This window comes from Hyalella azteca, unplaced genomic scaffold (genome assembly GCF_000764305.2).
Source record: "Hyalella azteca isolate HAZT.00-mixed unplaced genomic scaffold, Hazt_2.0.2 contig15791, whole genome shotgun sequence".
NCBI lineage: Eukaryota > Metazoa > Arthropoda > Malacostraca > Amphipoda > Hyalellidae > Hyalella > Hyalella azteca.
The window spans coordinates 29,657-47,875 of record NW_025945630.1 but is presented as its reverse complement, the minus strand read 5'-3'; the positions used below and the strand labels follow the sequence as shown (position 1 = coordinate 47,875).

The following is an 18,219-nucleotide window of genomic DNA, read 5'->3' as shown; positions in this document are numbered from 1 at the left end:
TCTTTGCCTGATTTATAATTCATTGGAGAGCTGAAAGAGCAATTGTTCGCGGCTACAGGTCATTTCTCCGCCCCTCCTCCCAAAAGCAGTTCTATCAATTTGGTCGCGGGACGCCGAACGAGAGGAGGTCACTTCATTTATTAGGGCCGTGCTATGGCCTATGATGAGGACCGTTAGATTGCAAGATGTCTTCATCGGGCGCTATAACGATGTTGTTGTTCAGGACCAAGTTGCTGCAGCTAGTGATGTTTATTTGTTTATTATAGAATCCTGATGCTAGAAATCGTTGCTCAACCTATATAGGTTGCCTTCTGAACAAATGGTACTTAGAGAGTCATGTATTTATGAATGAATTAAATGGGATTTTGTTTACAATTTAAAAACCTGTACTATTATTTTCACAGCATCACATGAAGATTGTACTCAGCCTTGAAGGAGAGGTTACGAAGGCAAGATTCGGTTTGTCTGTGGCAGCCATCGGCGATATAAACATGGACGGATTCAACGGTGAGAGAGCAACTATTTATTTATTGTATTCAGTAAAGTTCCATCCTTATAGAACGAGAAGGCTCGTGGCACGCTGAGTCTCAAGTAAATTGTAATGAGCTTTTTTCATTTGAAAAATGAGCAAAATGTGTGAAATGCTTAATTGAGATTAAAACTTAAGTCATTGTTCTACATTGCGAGCGTATTTTTTAGTGTCTAGTACAGGAAACATGTCCTTTGTGCGTTGCTTCGCTTTATTTTTTTGTTGGAATGCTCGTGTCAACTTCATTCTGGAGCGATTCTTTAACATCTGGAACTCGACGTATGCCTACCATTAGGTTTCTGGATAAACAAACCTCAAATTTATTTAGTGAAGATAATTGGTTGTGATTAAGAAGGATCTTAGATAAAGATTTGTTTCTGTATGCAATGTTGCAGACATTGCAGTGGGCGCCCCATACGGCGGTCCGGATGGCATGGGTGCGGTCTACATCTACCACGGCTTCGGCCTCCGCAGCAGCGACCTGCCTAACCAAGAGAAGCAAAAACCTGCACAGGTAAGGACTCTCGAGAAATAATCGTTTTGTTCTACATTTGATTTCATTTTGTTGAGTATTGCCAATGTTATACATCGCCTTAGACAAGCTAATTTCATTACTTAATAACTTGCTTTTGCTATATAAAGTTTTTAACATGACTTTACTCAATGCAGCGGAGGTTCACGATCTCAAATTTTCTCATTTCTTTGCGGGATTTTACGCATTTTGTGCAAATTATCACCTTCTAAAATTTGACGAGCTTCTCGCGTTGCAGGTGATCTACAGCAGACAAGTAGGAGGCGGCATCAGCACCTTCGGCTGGTCGCTGTCAGGAGGTCTGGACGTCGACAACAACGAGTACCCCGACCTCGTGGTGGGGGCCTACTTGGCCAACACCGCTGTCATCCTCAAGTGAGAGGGGATATTCTCTTGCAATGTCCGCGTTTTATTTATTTCCAACAGTTTTTGAATTTGTGGCCCAGTGGGTGGCCAGGGTGAACTGAAACAGGGTGGCCCAGTGGTTACAGTTCAGAGTACCAAGATTGGCGCAGAGAGGTGCGGGTTCGATCCCAGCTCTGTGCGCCAGTTTCTGGTCAGAATCGGCGAGGAGGTCGGATGGTTAAGCACAGCAGAATTGAATCAGTGAGTTGTGAGTTCCAGACCGCAACAAGTTGTGGATGTTCTGCGATGTTGAGAATCGGCAACAGGCCTATGGCCTAATAAACGCTGAAACCGCTATTATATTATATATATATACTGATATCAACTGTTGTTACCGGGCATTAAGAAAGGTTGCATCGACAGCAATTAATATATCCATGTATCAAGCTAACTGCGCTAGGTTTAAATTATCTGAGATTATAACTCCTTCAGTTATCAATAATTAATTGGAATTTTGAAGTTGATGGAAAAATCTGGGAAGTATCAACACTATAATACCACATGCTTCTATTCTCTATTGTCTTTTGTTGCTGATGTGGGTGGCCGTGGAGGCAGAATGGAAACGTACCGATTTAGACACTAAGTAAATACTAGTACTAAATACCAGTAAAGAACGTAATTATTTTGCGAAACTTCGTCAGTGGAAATACTTCAATTGAACTTCACTTGGAAAAGCACGTATCCATGCAAGCGTTACCGTTCATTTTCAATTTTCGTTAAAAAAGGCTGACATCTTGAGCACATTGTAATTTTTTCATTATGGATTAACTTTTTCTCCCTATGGTAGCGTTATTACATGGACTTCATATTTATTTATTTTCTCAAGACACAGACCATCTTATTAATGATGAATGTTGAACCGCACTCAAACTCGACCATCTTATGAAAGTTGAACCGCACTTAAATTCATGAAAATTTTCGCTTATCAAAGTCCTAATATTTCTCGTTGTGGGTGACAGGACGCGGCCTATCGTAAGCATGGTGAACCACACTCTGGTCTTCAAGACAGAGTCTCGCACCCTCAACATCGAGGACACATCTTGCACCACACTCAGCGGTGTCGCCGTGCCCTGCGTCGACCTCCAGATCTGCCTCTCCTACACCGGCGTCGGTGTTGGGCCTTCTCTGACGTCCTAGATCTTTGGGGTCTTTGACGTCCTAGATATCTGACGTCCGAGATCTCAGGGATCACTGACGTACTAGATCTCTGGGGTCTCTGACGTCCTAGATCTCTGGGGTCTTTGACGTCCTAGATATCTGACGTCCTAGTTCTCAGGGATCACTGACGTCCAAGATCTTTGAGGTCTCGAATAGTGCCATGGTACGATTGCCTACAAAGGAATCGATTGTAATCATGAAATAAACTTATATATTTTTCAGATTTGTAGAAATAAATTCTAAGCGATTCCTAGTGTGTCTTCCGAATTGTGACCGGCCAGAAGAGAGTATACAAGGAAAAATAGAGGATGTTTCATTACCTTAACCAAAAGTATCCACCTGATAGATATTTTTTTTTTTTTTTGTTTCAGAGCTCGACCTCCGTTACTCTCTCGATGAGAAAGTTAACGAGCCGAGAATTTACTTCATCGAAAATAATAACAGAATTTTGACCGAAAGAATCACGATGAACAAGAACTCTCCTCTCTGTAAGATTCATCAAGTTTACGCAGTGGTGAGTTCACTTTTAGGTCAACACAAACTGGGCGCGATCCACAAATTTAGAATGAATTCTGCAATGAGGCAAGAAACATCCTTCATTTGCTTTTTTATTTAATAAAGAAAGTAGCAAAAAATATCTTTTCATCAAATCTATTTTTTATGATTTTCCATTAAATGAATTTACTGGATCGAGTGTATGGTTTCGGAAGCTTGTATGATAATTGAATGCAGTCGACAAATTAATTCTCCACTTACATTGCCATTAAATGGGTTCTCATTTGATATATTCTCAATTAATAGACATTTACGGAAAATTTTATTATTAAACTCACACTTGATTATTTACAATTTTTCAGACGACTCTGACAGATAAACTATCGCCTCTGACCGCAAACGTGACCTACACTCTTGTGGACGCGCCGTTCGACCGCCGTCGCCGCAGCGCCCTCACGCCAATCCTGGACCAGAAGCAGCAGCTCAGCCTGCATGACGCCATCACCATCTGGAAGAATTGTGGCATAGATAACGTCTGTGTGCCGGACCTCATTGTCTTTGTCGAGGCGTGAGTTTTCCTTTTTTTGGATAAACCGATACTATTAAAAGTTATGATCATTGATATTATGCGACGAAGAGATTATCGTGACTTCAGGTCTAAAACTTCGAGGGCACGTTACATACTTTTCTAAGTTCTAAGGTGAAGAAAAAAAGACACACTAGTTAGGATATGAAAGAAAAAAAAACAGTTATGTGCAATATTCAAAAAATCTACAAAATAGTTACGTCATTATTCATTTGAATTTATTTTATACGCCACAAATCCTGCGATGTGTTTGTAACTGAATATATTTTCTGAGTACAATTTTTATAAATGAAGTGAAATAACAGCTATACACAATTTAGTTGTCGTAGTTTTGCCCTAATATGCTCCATTTACATCAAGTATTAACAAGATGATTCGTTGACTGTTTGTCTCCAGACCTGACACGTACATCCTGGGCAAGCCGGAGCAGCTTTCGATCAACGTTCGTGTGACCAACAACGGCGAGGACGCCTTCGAGGCGGCCGTCTACGTGCCCGTGCCCCCAGGGCTGCTCTACAACAAGTTCATCTCGAGGGACAACACTTCAGGTGCGTTGCCATGACGCTTCATCATCATTTTCATCTTGCATTGATTCCGTAATAACTTTAGGTGCATTGCCATTATGATTCATCATCATTTTCATCTTGCATTGATTCCGTAACAACTTCAGGTGCGTTGTCATGACGCTTCATCTCCATTTTTATCATAAATTAATGCCGTAACAACTGTAAAATACCCGTATAATAATATTGCATTGACATTTCTTGGGAACAAGGAGTGTGAGTGTAAATAAAATGTATGATGCAGTTCCATTTTAAATTTTTTTTTAAATCGCCTGCAGAATTTATAGATCACTAGAGGGAACTTGGCTTTACCAAATTTTAGAAAATGTCTGTATTCTACTCGTCTTATTTAATAGTCGCCAATTGGTTGACCAATAGTATCATTCATTATTATTATTATTTCAATAATCAATTGTGTTTCAGTGACGTGCTCTCCACGCAAGCGGGACGGACAGACCATCATCATCTGCGACATCGGCAATCCTTTACCCATCCGCAAAGGAGTGAGCAGCATTTCCCTATGAGCTCTTGTGGATTGTGAAATTATTTAGAAACGCTCAGCTTGTCTCCTGCGATGAGTTGAACGTGTTAAAGTTGGATTTTGAGTCTACATTGTATTTAACGTTAACTTTGGATTTTTTAGTCTACATTGCATTTAAAATGAAAAGATATCTTTTCGAGAACTTCGTCTTTAGAATGTATTGCTTAAATTCAATGCAATTGAGGAACAATTTTTTGCTTACAGAATTTCGTAGTAATTGACACTATATACATTGTCAATTATTGATAAATGACACTATATACGGTAATATCTCAGCGGTATAATAGAGACTTCTGAAGAGTCAATTTCACACCACCTGCGATATCTTTTCGAGAACTTCGTTTTTAGAATGTATTGCTTAAATTCAATACAATCGAAGAACAATTTTTTGCTGACAGAATTTCGTAGTAGTTGACACTATATACATTGTCAATTATTGATACTTGATACTATATAATATCTCATGCGGTATAATAGAGTTGAACTTCTCAGTAGTTTATTGCCCCTGTGTCCATCAGGTGGTGTTCGACATGCTGTTCCAGCAAGGCGGTAACCTGGAGCGCCCTCACTTTGAGTTCGTTGTGATCGCCAACTCCACGAACCTGGAGGCTCAGGTGGTGTTCGACATGCTGTTCCAGCAAGGCGGTAACCTGGAGCGCCCTCACTTTGAGTTCGTTGTGATCGCCAACTCCACGAACCTCGAGGCGGAACACACGCGCGATGACAACGTCGCCAAGACCAACGTCATCGTCAATGTCGACACAGAACTCTTCCTTTACGGGTACTCACAAGTTCTCAAATGTTTGGGAAAATTTGCTCATTGAATAGAAAACATAGGTTACAATGGATGTCCTGACCTTTCTTATATTATCCTAGGACACAAAATACTGCATTCGACCTTTCTTTGATATTCACTTCCAATCCGCAGAAGACAAGATTTTCATCAATACTTTCATCATGCGTCTCGTTTTCTGCTATATTTTTTTCATTTTTCTGTCGTTAAACTCATGTTCCATGGTTTCAATCTTCTAGTACTGAATGTAACATTGCCTCAAACATTTTCAACACTATCTTTCTCCCTTTAGTAATGTTGTGGTTTTCTTACTCAACTTTCCTGATAACGAAACTGCCTAATTTTTTGTATCAGGAACTCGGAGCCTGAGATCCTCGAGTATAACATCTCGCACTACGCTGAAGGCGCGTACACCTACGAGGAAGAGTTCGGTCCTCTGGTGATGCACAAGTACGGCCTGTCGAACAAAGGGCCTTCCGATGTCCTGCTCGTCGATATCGTCATCCTGTGGCCTTCCAAGACCCAAGAAGGTCAGGAAAATGTTTTGATTTGATGTTCGCAATGTGAGATTTAAATGTTAAACATTTATCTAAAAATTGTCAACAGAAATTGTTCAAATAATTTTTCAGTCTTTATTCCCCGTTGAGACAAATATATTAGAAACAACATTGGCGTAAGTGATGCTTGTAGTAGTAGAATATAATTCAATCCTTAACTTAGTACAATACGAGTGGCGAATTAACTAGCCATATGTAATATTACTGATGTGAAGTAATTGCGTCAATATCGCAATAAAAATAAATATGTCATAGCGTGAAATGTGAACTCTTTTCTCATTTCTGTGATACTGTTTTTCGGGAGGCAGGCAACGACCTTCTCTACCTGCTGGAGCAGCCCTTCACGAGCGGGCCCGTGGTATGCGACCCAGTGCCGGACCTGAACCCTCTGCAGCTGCAGGTTATTTTTATTTCTTCTAATACGACAGACATGACAAATTTTTTAGATCTTTATTATTTTACGTAGATTTTTTTCAAAAATAAATATTAAAGCTATGAATAATGCCAGCTTATTACACGAAAGAAAATCTGAAATTGTACAGATGCTTCACCAATAACATGAAATTTTTGTCTTGATAGCTCGCCAATCGCGCTGAGACGTACAAGCTCCTCAAGCTACAGGCGGGCTTGGGCAGCGGCATTGGAGGTTCAAAATACGCTGCTTCGACCTCAAGCTCTTCATCCACAAGCTCCTCAAGCTCATCTTCCTCTTCATCAGTTTCGGGAAGCACTGGTTTTTCAAGAAAGAATGAATTCTCAAGCAGCAGTGCCGGTGAATCCAGTGGGGCTGGATCTAGGAGCGAGTATAGTTCTAGTTTCTCATCTAGTGGTGGATCTTTCCGATCAAGCAGCAGCAGCTCGAGCAGTGCTAGCGCTCATGGAGCTTCTCTAGCTGGCGGATCACGGTACGAAGGTTCGGGTAGCGGATCCATAGAGACCTCAAGGCAGGGTACAACTTATCCGGCTTCGGGAACACTACATACCCGAACTGTCATAGGGGCTGGAGAAAATATCCATGCTGGATCTAGTGATGGCTACTCTCGTTCCAGTACTGGATCCTCTAGACAAGTATACTCACAATCCAGCCAGAGTGGAGAATACTCACAAGGAGGCCGTGTCCACGGTGGGGTCCACACCCAGTCTAGTGGTGCAGTGTCTGGCCACGTATACCCTACGCAACAAGTTGACGGACAATATCAAAGCTCCTGGGAATATTCTCAGCCTGACTCAGAATCAAGGAAAGAACTTCATGAGTCGAGTACTAGGTACCAATCTGGCAGTGGCTACCAAAGAGGGAGTGGCGGTCATCGAAGTGGGTCTTCTCAAGTTAGTGGTTACCAAACTGGTGGTGTTTACCAAAGCGGTAGTGGTCAACCATTGGACCATGCCTCTCAAGTTGATGGTTACCAAGCAGGCAGTGGCTATCAAACTAGGGGAGGCTACCAAAGCAGTAGTGGCTACCAAACAAGTGGCACATATCACAGTGGATTAGGAGGAGACGCTGACCAAGGCATCAGGAGGTCTGGCTCATCATCTCACCATTACTCTTCAGGAGGCCCCGGCAGAACAAACATCTCCCGTAGCACCACAACTTACTCGTCCAGGTCCTCGTCAAGCTACAAGACAGACTCAGCTCCTCAGAATCAAATTATAGAACATCGCTTTAAACGCGACACCGAAGACCCGGAGCTTGATTGGGAGACAGAGGTTGGATTTCATTCAAATCAATTATTCTAATTAATTTTCGTTCCCTCGCTTCTTTTAAATTTGGATATTTGTATTGAGGAGATTACATCTTTATTTTAATTAATAGTCTAATTTACATTGCACGTTCTAACTAATGAATTGAACTCACGATAAACTTTGCGCAACAAAACGAAATTGATGTACGGTAGTTTGCAGTGCAAGAACGTTTCTCTACAGTCTGATTGTACGTGTTGCCCCAGCTTGCTAGATATATTTCCTTCTAACTATATCCCATATGGTGAATCATTATCATATTACCTATTTCCTGCTACCTTTATCCCAAAAAATTGACCTTTATCCTACAAACTATATCCTATATATGAATTATTATTCCACCACATATATCCGCTATTATGAATCGTTATCTTAAAACCTATATCCAATATGATGAATTGTTATCCTAGCCCCCAAATCCTATCAGATAAATCGTTATCCCATTACGTATATTCAACAGACGACCAACTGTGGCGCCACGGCCTGCACGTTCATCAAGTGCACCGCAGGACCGCTGGCTGAAGGCGACGATCTGTACGTCATCTTGCGATCTCGCGTAGACTTGCACACGCTTAAAAAGGTTCGTTAAGTACTCATCAATTGGGGAGGCAGAGCCTTTTATTAGCACTCTAGTTTTCCGTTAACAATTTCTGACAATAAATTACTTCAGCTAGTTTAATGGAGATAAAAATTTAATAAAAAAATAAGCTAGTTTAATGGCGAAACATTTATTTAGCTTGAATCTTAGCCTTTGCACTGTTCTTTCAACAGCAATACACTGTTGTATATTTTAGTTCTGCAAGCATATTAATTAGTTCTGCAAGCATATTTAGTTCCCTGCAACAGACATCATCAAACAATAAATTTCAGGTATTATCGTTATGCAAAAAATCATACATTCGTACACAGTATTTTAATAGATCGTACAAATTATCTGTCCTAAAGTGGGTCCAAAGTTCTTCTCGAACTAAAATCTTCGTGCGTCACTGAACCCTTCAACGAAGATCTTAATCTCTCTTCATTGCAAGCATTGGTACTGATCTCAAGAGGTCCTCTGGGAGAACCTGCATCCGGTTGTTGAAATTCTCAAGTCATGTTACATATAACCATTGAGATACGCCCAGCTCCTCTTCTGATCTGCTGTTGCTATCACTCAATCATTCAAACGACCGCTACGCTATCGAGCATCAATGTCATTCATTGCGCATTCCGTGCTACCGCCGCTTATCGAATTCTTCAAATTCCTTTGCAAGTCAAATATTTTAAAGGGAGATGAACATTTTCAATCACTTCCGTTCCTGGTTCTATACTTTCAAAAAAAAAAAATTGAGAGATCGTAAGTTCATCAGCCAATCATTGACGGCTTTTCAAGCAAAATCCACCAATCACAGGCAAGAAAATAGAGCGTATATAAGTACTTACGTTCACTTAGCGAGTTTTGAAAGTATGGCCCCTAGTATCGGGAATACTCGACAGGAATGCATTGTCATTAATGATCTCCTTACAAATTTGTGTAGTATAGTTTTCCCGTTCAGTTTACCATTGATGGTCGAGTATTTTTCTTCAGATTTTCGGCATTTATAATTATCAAGCAGTAAGTTCTATTGCTGTGAATGGCGAGAGTTCAAGTGGTTGCACTTGATCATTGGTCGATTATGTTTAAGTTTGAATGCAGTCGCTTATCTGTCGCCACAAATAGCGCATTCCTCAGTCGAGTAGCTCAAATTCTTCACACGTTTCTCTATTCAGTTACTATGCCTGAGTTGATTTTCCTTAACTTATTCAAATATTTTAAAGGTCTTCAACGTTGGAATCATTCCATATATTTCAAAATTTTTACCGTTGCTATGATCGGATGACTTTACTGAGCGTTAGTTAAATAATACCAGGTGCGTTTCGGGTGTGCAACTTTCGCTTGATCGCTCATGTAAATTTTTTCACTGCCACCTAGAAATGTGTGCAGTTGTAAATTTATACAAAGGAATTTAAATTCGTCATGCCTTTACCACATTTCATCCATAATCAATTTATACGTATATATTAACGGCCTGTTACCTTATATTAATAGGCCGCTTCACTGTGGTATCTCTTCCACTAAATTTTTTACTAAGTTTTCCCTATGGCAAATGTAAGTCAATCCCCTTAATGCATCAAACGTATTGCTTTCTTATACGTAATCTTCAGATGTCATGCAAATTATGACCTATTGCGATGTTATTGTGTGTCATCATGCACGCAGTTTTATTGACAAAATCGGTCTCTGTGTCCTTCCAGTGCATGAATTTTTCCTTTGTCCAGTCTCTGACTCATTTTTCGTATATATTCGTATTTCTTAAGCAATTAAATTCTCGGCTTGTCCCAAAAAGTGTTGCATAGGGCTCGAAATGAAGCTCATATAAATGAAGCTAAATGAAGCTCGAGTTTATAGCCACACTAAATCTATAAAAAAATTTAAATGCGTAGAATTTATGTTAATAGTAATGATCAATCGCCATCTGCAGTTGATGAATGATCTGATTTGGCTGTCGCTGTGGAAAGCCCTGTTAAACCACTGGGAAAGCATCCGATGGAAGTTATGCTATTTTGTTATTTCAGTTGTAGCTTGTGACGGTGAGCCGAGTAACGCGTCTTAATGCGACATGGTGATGACATCAAACTTTTTTGCAAATCGTATAGCGTGTCTGAATGCTCTGGACCCATACTTTCAAAAAAAGTTAAGAGATCGTAAGTTCATCAGCCAATCATTGACGGCCTTTCAAGCAAAATCCACCAATCATAGTCAAGAAAATAGAGCGTAAGTACTTACGTTCACTTAGCGAGTTTTGAAAGTATGGTCCCTGCTCGTTAGCAATTCTATTGATAACCTCAATGATTGTTTTTGCTGAGTCATCTTCCCAAGTTGTTCACTTCTGTAACTATTATTTTGTGATTTTCTTTTTAAAATATTTTTCCTAAAATATGAGTATTTATTAATTTGTCGATATATGCAGCAATCTATTGCGAGTTTGCAGGTTTTTTCCCATTTTCTTTGTCTTAAATTCCCGCACTTGTTGTCTCTTGGAAATATTTAAGCGCCATCGCATAGTAATTGTTATTTAGAGTTATTCTCGTTAGAAATGATTCTGTATTTGCGCATAATTCCAGTAGATTATTTAATTCAAGAAAGTCACTAAGTGAAATGCCATTTAAATTAATTATTTTTTAATAATTCAAGCGTACGTAAACGTACGAATTGAATAATAATTGAAGCGTAATAATTAAAGCGTAATTAATAATTGAAGCGTACGTAAACGTACGTATTGAAGCGTACGTTTTATGTTTAATAATTGAAGCGAACGTAAACAGAAAAACGTGACATAAATTACTTGTATTCAATTCTATTGACTTTGTTCGCGTTCATCCTTCAATTCCTAATTTCTTCTTATCTTCTTACAGGATCCAATGGTATGCTGTCTGGTAGAGTATGTTTGTATGAAGACGTTCCTTCATAATTTTCGTTTTGACTAACATTTTGCCAATTAATGACCCACATTTTTCACTTGTGCTAACCCTACTTGCTGTTGACCATGCGATTTGAGTAAGGGTTTATCGGTCGGTCAGAAGACGTCTATTTTCTGTATGAAACGTATTGAATTATTACAATCAATGTATCTCCAAGATGTGATCGATCTTCAGTTCCCAAGACCGAGATATTTTGGTGAAACGTTCTGCCTTTGGGTCACAATGTTGAGGATAGGAAAGGTTCAATCTAATGAATATGTTATGAAAATTTTTTCGATGAGCCTGCTGCAAAGGAAATAATATTTTTTTCTTGTGTTCGTTTGATTTAGAATACAATAAATGCACTAGTAAGATTCCTAATAGAGGTGTTTTTTCAAGTACTTATATCATTAGTCTGCTTATATCGCAAGTTCACAAGGAATTTAAAAGCAAAGAAAAGGCCAAGAAAATTGGGCAAATAATATATATAAATATATATAAATAATATATATAAATAATTATGTTATGAAAATTTTTTCGATGAGCCTGCTGCAAAGGAAATAATATTTTTTCCTCATGTTCGTTTGATTTGGAATTCAACAAATGCACTCTTAAGAGTCCTAATAGAGGTGTTTTTATACGTCGTGGTCAGCCTAATAATAATGACTAATAAAGCCTTTTAACCCAGGGTGCGTGGTACAGAACTGAACCTATGAAGCGGCTTTAGTAATTATTTTCCGTTTTTATGATTAACTGATTATGAAATTTACATAAATTCCGAGTGTGGGCTAATGGTTTGTGTCTGTGATAAACTTCTAAGAACGATGGCGTAAAAAATTACGTAGAATAAAGTCTAAAAATGTCGTTTTATAACTAAATCGTTTTACTTTTTTGCTTCTTCATGTGTAATCATTTCCTATGGTGGAATTATATGCATTAATGTCAGTTCCAGTATTAACATAACATATTTGATATTTGAATAAAGATGTTATATTTACGTACTTTGTGAGGAAGGGGCACGCGAAGGCTACGGCCAAACTAAAAGTGTTCACGAGTTTTTAATCTAAAAAAAACGCTTTTAGGTTTACGCACACAGTGAAAGCAGGTTGCCAGCGTGCTGGTTACCTGCTCAGGCTGGCGCCTGAAACCATAGAATACAGAAGCCTATTCGTACAGGTTTTCACTGTGAACACTTACATTATTATCCTATGTTCATTCTAGTGGCAGGTTGGAGCAGGTTGCCCGCGCGGGCAAACCTGCTTTCACTGTGTACGTACCCTTAAGTCTGGCCGTAGCCTAAGAGTACATTGGAAGCTTTACTGGCATTGGAACGCTCAATTGGAATACTGAACAGCTTGGATGGAATGTTCTACAAAGTCCCACCTATAATTTTACTGGTATATCACCGCATCTCTAAATCGAAGAACTACAGCAATTATTTATTTTCAGTCGCCGGTATTAGTGTGTTACGTATGTGTTGTGGTTTATTGTTCTTTTAGGTATTGCATTCTTTATAGGAATAATTTTTTTAATTCATCATTCAGAGGGTAAAAAGGAAAACTTTTATTGTTTAACTTAACAACAGCTTTGGCTTGCGAATTTTTTATTCTTTTATCGGTGGTGCTTCTCATCTTTTATAAATGTTGTCGTACCACTAATATCATACCACTTAGGAATCTTTTGATGCAGTATTTACGCTTATCCGATGCACTGCCAATTGTAGTAAGTATTACACGCGTCGGCCTCCCGCAAAACCCAGATTTTGCTTCCATTTCACTGTCGCTATCGTCGATCAGTAAGGTCCTCAGTACCGATCACTGAGACTCTCGTTACTTAATCAATATAAGCTCGGTGCCCTTAAATACAACTCTCAGTAACAATCATCATTACTACTAACATACTTGGCTCAAGCTTAACACTTTCCTCTCTGCGCAGTTCGTGTACAAAGACGTTCAGATCAGCAGCCGCATGGTGGCAAGAGTGCGCAGGCTACCGCAGAATGTCAGCCCCGACTTCCTCAAGGTGAAAGTCGTTCAGAAACTTGAACATGAATTATTTTTGCGTGACAATGTCGCATCTCAAACTAAAGCCTCTACAATCTAAAATTGTGTTTCTTTAAAAAAAAGTGAGACGAGGAATAATCATGTTGAAACGGTTATTAGAAGTTAGAATTATTTTAATGAAGGAGTTATCGACTCTGTCTCAGGTACGAAGCTTGTCTGTCTCTACGCCTGTGTCGCCGTCGGTGTCTCTTGACGAACCTCCGCCCATCCCGTGGTGGATCATCGTTTAGTACCATGTATCTACTCTATCATGGTTATCTTATTTTTATTCGCAATTACTCCACTGTTTCAGCTACAAGTAAATGACTTTTTTGTTTTCATTCAGGTAGATCTCGCGTTTTCTATTTCAAATTGTTCATCGTTGGCTGGTCCTTCTTTCACACGTGATTCTCAGCATGTGCCGGTTGGCCGACGATAATATTTCCACGGATGATGATTTATTTATCTCTTTTTTTTTATTCGATGTGATCAACCTTCTATTTGTACTCCCGTCGTACATGCTCTTCAATGACTTAGTTTTTACACTAGTCTTGATCTTTCTCTTCCGAAAATAACTCTTGATATCATTTTCCATGTTACTAAATATATTCATTTCTTATGAAAGTCTATCCTGTTGCTTCACCTTCGGGAGCCACAGCTTCGTTGAGATCGCTTAAGCAAACTCTTCATTGAGGTTTGTTTTTGCCCCTCCCATTTATATATTTAAATTGCACCACTCCTCACAAATTCTTGTCTCTCCGTGGCAGTTGGGATTCTTCAAGCGACGTCGACCTCAAAATTATCAGTAGGCGCTTCAGCTGCTGATTTCTCTTCTTCATTCGTACGTTTATGCTCTTCTGATTTTGTTTCTCGCTTCCACTAAATTGCTTTTGACTTTGTTTCCTCTCACTTTTACAAAAATTCAACTGGGCCTAATATTCCAACTCATACTTCTAACTTAACCTTCAGTTGTCTTCCTGGGAAAACCATCGCTACGATATTACGTGTTACGTTCTTAGTGAGAACTCCTTACCAACAGCTTCTCGACGGCTTTCTTAGGGTAACTCGTTGCCGGCTATGCATTTCGTGTACCACGCTCTGCTGATAATGAAACTTATGTATAGAAGCATTCGCCAGATTGTTTGCGAGTTTACGAATGTTTCAAAACAATGTCTTAAACAGTTCACCATTTATTTTTACACTAACTTCTTTGTGAGCCATGTTCGCGGTTGTGCGAGACCTTGCTTCTATATCACGTAACTGTTCCTAGGCGTGAGCGGTGCTTAACGTTCAGTAACTTTTTGTTCCGCTTGGTCGACTTATTTTGCCCTTCTACTCTGTTTTAAAATAACGACGCTATTACCTCAATATGGTATGCTAACTCGAGATTGTAAATGTTCATGACCAGCTGTTCTTAACATGAAACGGGTTTTAAAGCACTGGAAATAATATGGAATTGGCAAATTTACACAATTTTGCATCATTTGAGTTTAATTAATTGTCAGATACATTTGAGTTTGTTAAATAATCAAATTTCATTCATTCAAGAATTTTCTCTTTGACATATTCGCAATTTTTGCGGAATCATATCGTCGCCTCTAAAAATGTTTACCTAATTGCAAAGCTCGTTGTTGTTTTATTCACGTTCCTACTCATCGATAATGAAAAAACTTGTCACTTATCTCGAGGTTGTACTTTATTAATCCATATGTTAATCACTAATTGAAAGTAATACTGACAAAACCAATGTTTTTCAGTGTGGTTACTTCAAAAGAAATCGTCCGGAAAAAGAATCCGCGGACGAAGCTAGTCGACCGTTACACTCCAACGGTCAGTCCAACGGCCATCCGTCGAACGTTAACGGTCGAGGATATTCAGCCAACGGCCGGAACGGTCAAAGTTCAATGCATAAACGTTTACACCCTGGCGACGAAGCTCTTTGATATTTAAGACCATAAGAAACTGCTGATTTTGTCGAGTTTTTTATATTGGCATGAGCCTGTTACTTAAAGAATCTATCTACCGCATTTGCAATTTCTGGAAAATTGAAATTGATTTAAAGGGAAAAATGTTCTTTTTATTATAAAATATAATGGGTATTTTTGTAGATGGAACTTCATATATCACATCCTTGAACCAATCTGCATAATAAAGTTGACGCCCAACGAACAAAGAAGCTTCTACTGTAAAATAAAATTTATTCGTGTTGTGAGCCATTGTTGTTATAGTCTTGTGTGAATAAATGTCCAATGTGATCATGTCATGTACTAATCTGACTTGCTTAATTAAGAGGCTAATGTGTATTGTGTGTATGTGCCATGAGTACTCTGCGTACTGTGTGGGTCTCTGTATTTGTCGGACCTTATCTGTGTTATAATCCATCGGTGTGACTTTTACAACGTGCCTTCTATTAGCTTCATTGTACAGATGCAAAGATATATAATATGTAACACTTTCAATGTACGCTGTTTTTATCTTTTATTGCTCTACGATTCTTACAATACCGCCAAAATTGCACAAACTTTTCTATGTGGATTCCCTATTGGATTGAATGTTTACTGTTCATTTTTACGTAATTTGAAAAATAAAGATCACTGGAAAGTACTGTTTAAATTTTTGTGGCGGCAGAACAACTTAATTCGACTTCTACAACGCTCGTGTAATATTTTTAGCGTGAGAAAAATTTGCGCTTTCTTCATTTCAGTGCTGTTACATGTGTCTTATTTGATGCCTTTTCGAATCTAGGTAGAATTTGTGTATTAATGGTGCTTTATTCCTAGGATATATTGAGAAAATAATTGATTGTTATTTTTTTTGTAAGTAACCAAAGCGTTTTCCATGGAAAATCGACATCGCTGATTTATTCTGTGGACATCGTTTTGTAAATATTTAGCTTTAAATATATTCTGCTTTGCCAAGTCTGATTGCCATGGCCTCTGACTGAAATTGACGCTCCCCAAATTATTCTATTAACGCTTTAATTAAAGTAATCTCGCTCAAAGTAACCCTCGTTTGTATTGAGTTTTGATCTTTTTGCTCATAACTCTCGATGAAACATTTTAGTACTTTTATCCTTCCTCAAGCACTGATATGTAGTAGATAAGAGATATGTTCTTTGTACTATCATCTCTTGCTACAGCATCAGTGAGGCGTTCAAGTCTTGCAGCATCAGTGCGACGTGTAGACTGTGCACGATGTTTTCAAACGAATGCCATTAAGTAGTTATCGCTTCGAAACTTCATTTCAAATAAAGTATTCTCCGGTGGACCTAAAACTTTCGTAATCATTCAATCTGAAGAAAGTTCTTTCCGATACATTTTGTCTGAATAGATCTGACAATCTTTTTTTAATTGGCATTGATCTGGTCATTGGCACCTACATCAACGAGCAATCGCTAACGAAAACAAATTAATAGTTCATCAAGTGCCGAAGAACTATTCTGACCTCTAACATTTAATTATATTGATAAAAGTGGTGACATTTAGCCAAGTGCATGTAAGGTTTCATTTATACTCCCGACACTACTATCTTATCATGGAGGGGGACAAGGGTTTACCAGCAGTCGTTGAGTGTTGGCTGTACCTTCATTCATATATTTCTTCTCAACAGAAAAGAACACAGACAAAACACGTTTTCAACAATTCACTTGGTATCGCGCTTCTTACCGAAGCACTTCATATTTTAATTGATCTAATCTGCCATTCATGTTAGAACAACACACAGTCACGTACACATCGATAACCTTGATGTTCATCCTGATGTGAATTCCGTTTTAGATGAACTTATGTTTTTAATTTTATCATGTCATCATTTTGTTTTTTTTTTAAGTTGTCGTACTTACTACATATGGAATGAGAGCTGTCCACACTTTGAAATTTTTTCACGGCATCAGTAAAACTTTAATTTTATTATTTTGGCAAGTGTTACTAATGCTATCTGAAACTTTAAAAACGCAAAATGATTGATTTGTTGGTAGCAGCCCATATTTTTCGAACTTATTGTCGGCCAAAAATGATAGATGTATTTCGGGACTACCCTATAATTAATTTTGAATTAACGAACATGAAAAATTCTCTGATCTAGCGTTTCGGATTTCTCTCTTGTGCTGAAATTTATCGTAAAGCGTCGGCTGTTCTTGAAAAATTCCGACATGAATTCATAATAAATTCATACGCAATTAATTATTCTCTCCGTAAAATTTGTTAAAATTCTTATTGTTTGTATGAGGTTATGAATCTCAAAACATTTCGTTCCTTTTATGATTTACTGGATTGATTTGTCGAAGAGCATTACTTATTTTATAAATATTTTCTCGCGAGTATCATAAATAAATTTTGCTGTCTGTTTTGGCTAGGACTTATCTGTACATATGTGAATAATCTGTACAAGAAATAACTTATTCAAACTAATCTTAATAAAACGCTCACATACATCGTGATTATTTATTATTGTAATCCTTCCGGAATGTTCCGTTATCAAATTATTCGTGGGTTGTTTTGAAATCGTTAAAACCATTGAAAGCATGGGGTTTCATATGTTTTAGGTGGCTGAAAAATCCAGTGATCATGAAATGGAAAGCAAAATAAATACTTAATAGAAAAAATTGTTCATATAACTAATTTGAAAACTTACTGAATGCTGAATCGGAGAAGTGTTTCCTAGTCGGAGAAGTGTCGATTCGGTCGGTAAATCATAGTTCACAGTTCTGACGTAAGAATAAGTCTGTAACTGGAGGAGAAAGTGGGACGGATATGACGCTTCATGTTTGAAAAATAACTTAGACTATTAAGTTCACCTA

At 38.4% G+C, this 18,219-nt stretch overlaps 1 protein-coding gene across 1 annotated transcript in view; it reads left to right on the top strand.

Annotated features, from left to right (window-relative positions):
- The window catches only part of LOC108683028 (integrin alpha-PS2), a gene marked incomplete at its 5' end in the record, with an annotated part of 69,474 nt that extends 51,615 nt beyond the window's left edge, over nt 1–17,859 (top strand). Inside the window, 18 exons of the mRNA XM_047884648.1 lie at nt 405–507; nt 925–1,043; nt 1,300–1,436; nt 2,426–2,593; nt 2,994–3,138; nt 3,482–3,687; nt 4,102–4,253; nt 4,692–4,771; nt 5,424–5,590; nt 5,957–6,132; nt 6,468–6,559; nt 6,739–7,866; nt 8,360–8,479; nt 11,335–11,343; nt 13,315–13,401; nt 13,586–13,671; nt 14,160–14,262; nt 15,179–17,859. Coding sequence (XP_047740604.1) covers nt 405–507; nt 925–1,043; nt 1,300–1,436; nt 2,426–2,593; nt 2,994–3,138; nt 3,482–3,687; nt 4,102–4,253; nt 4,692–4,771; nt 5,424–5,590; nt 5,957–6,132; nt 6,468–6,559; nt 6,739–7,866; nt 8,360–8,479; nt 11,335–11,343; nt 13,315–13,401; nt 13,586–13,671; nt 14,160–14,262; nt 15,179–15,364 — 3,264 coding nt within the window. The remainder of the gene's footprint in view (nt 1–404; nt 508–924; nt 1,044–1,299; nt 1,437–2,425; nt 2,594–2,993; nt 3,139–3,481; nt 3,688–4,101; nt 4,254–4,691; nt 4,772–5,423; nt 5,591–5,956; nt 6,133–6,467; nt 6,560–6,738; nt 7,867–8,359; nt 8,480–11,334; nt 11,344–13,314; nt 13,402–13,585; nt 13,672–14,159; nt 14,263–15,178) is intronic.
- Between the last annotated feature and the right edge of the window lie 360 nt (nt 17,860–18,219).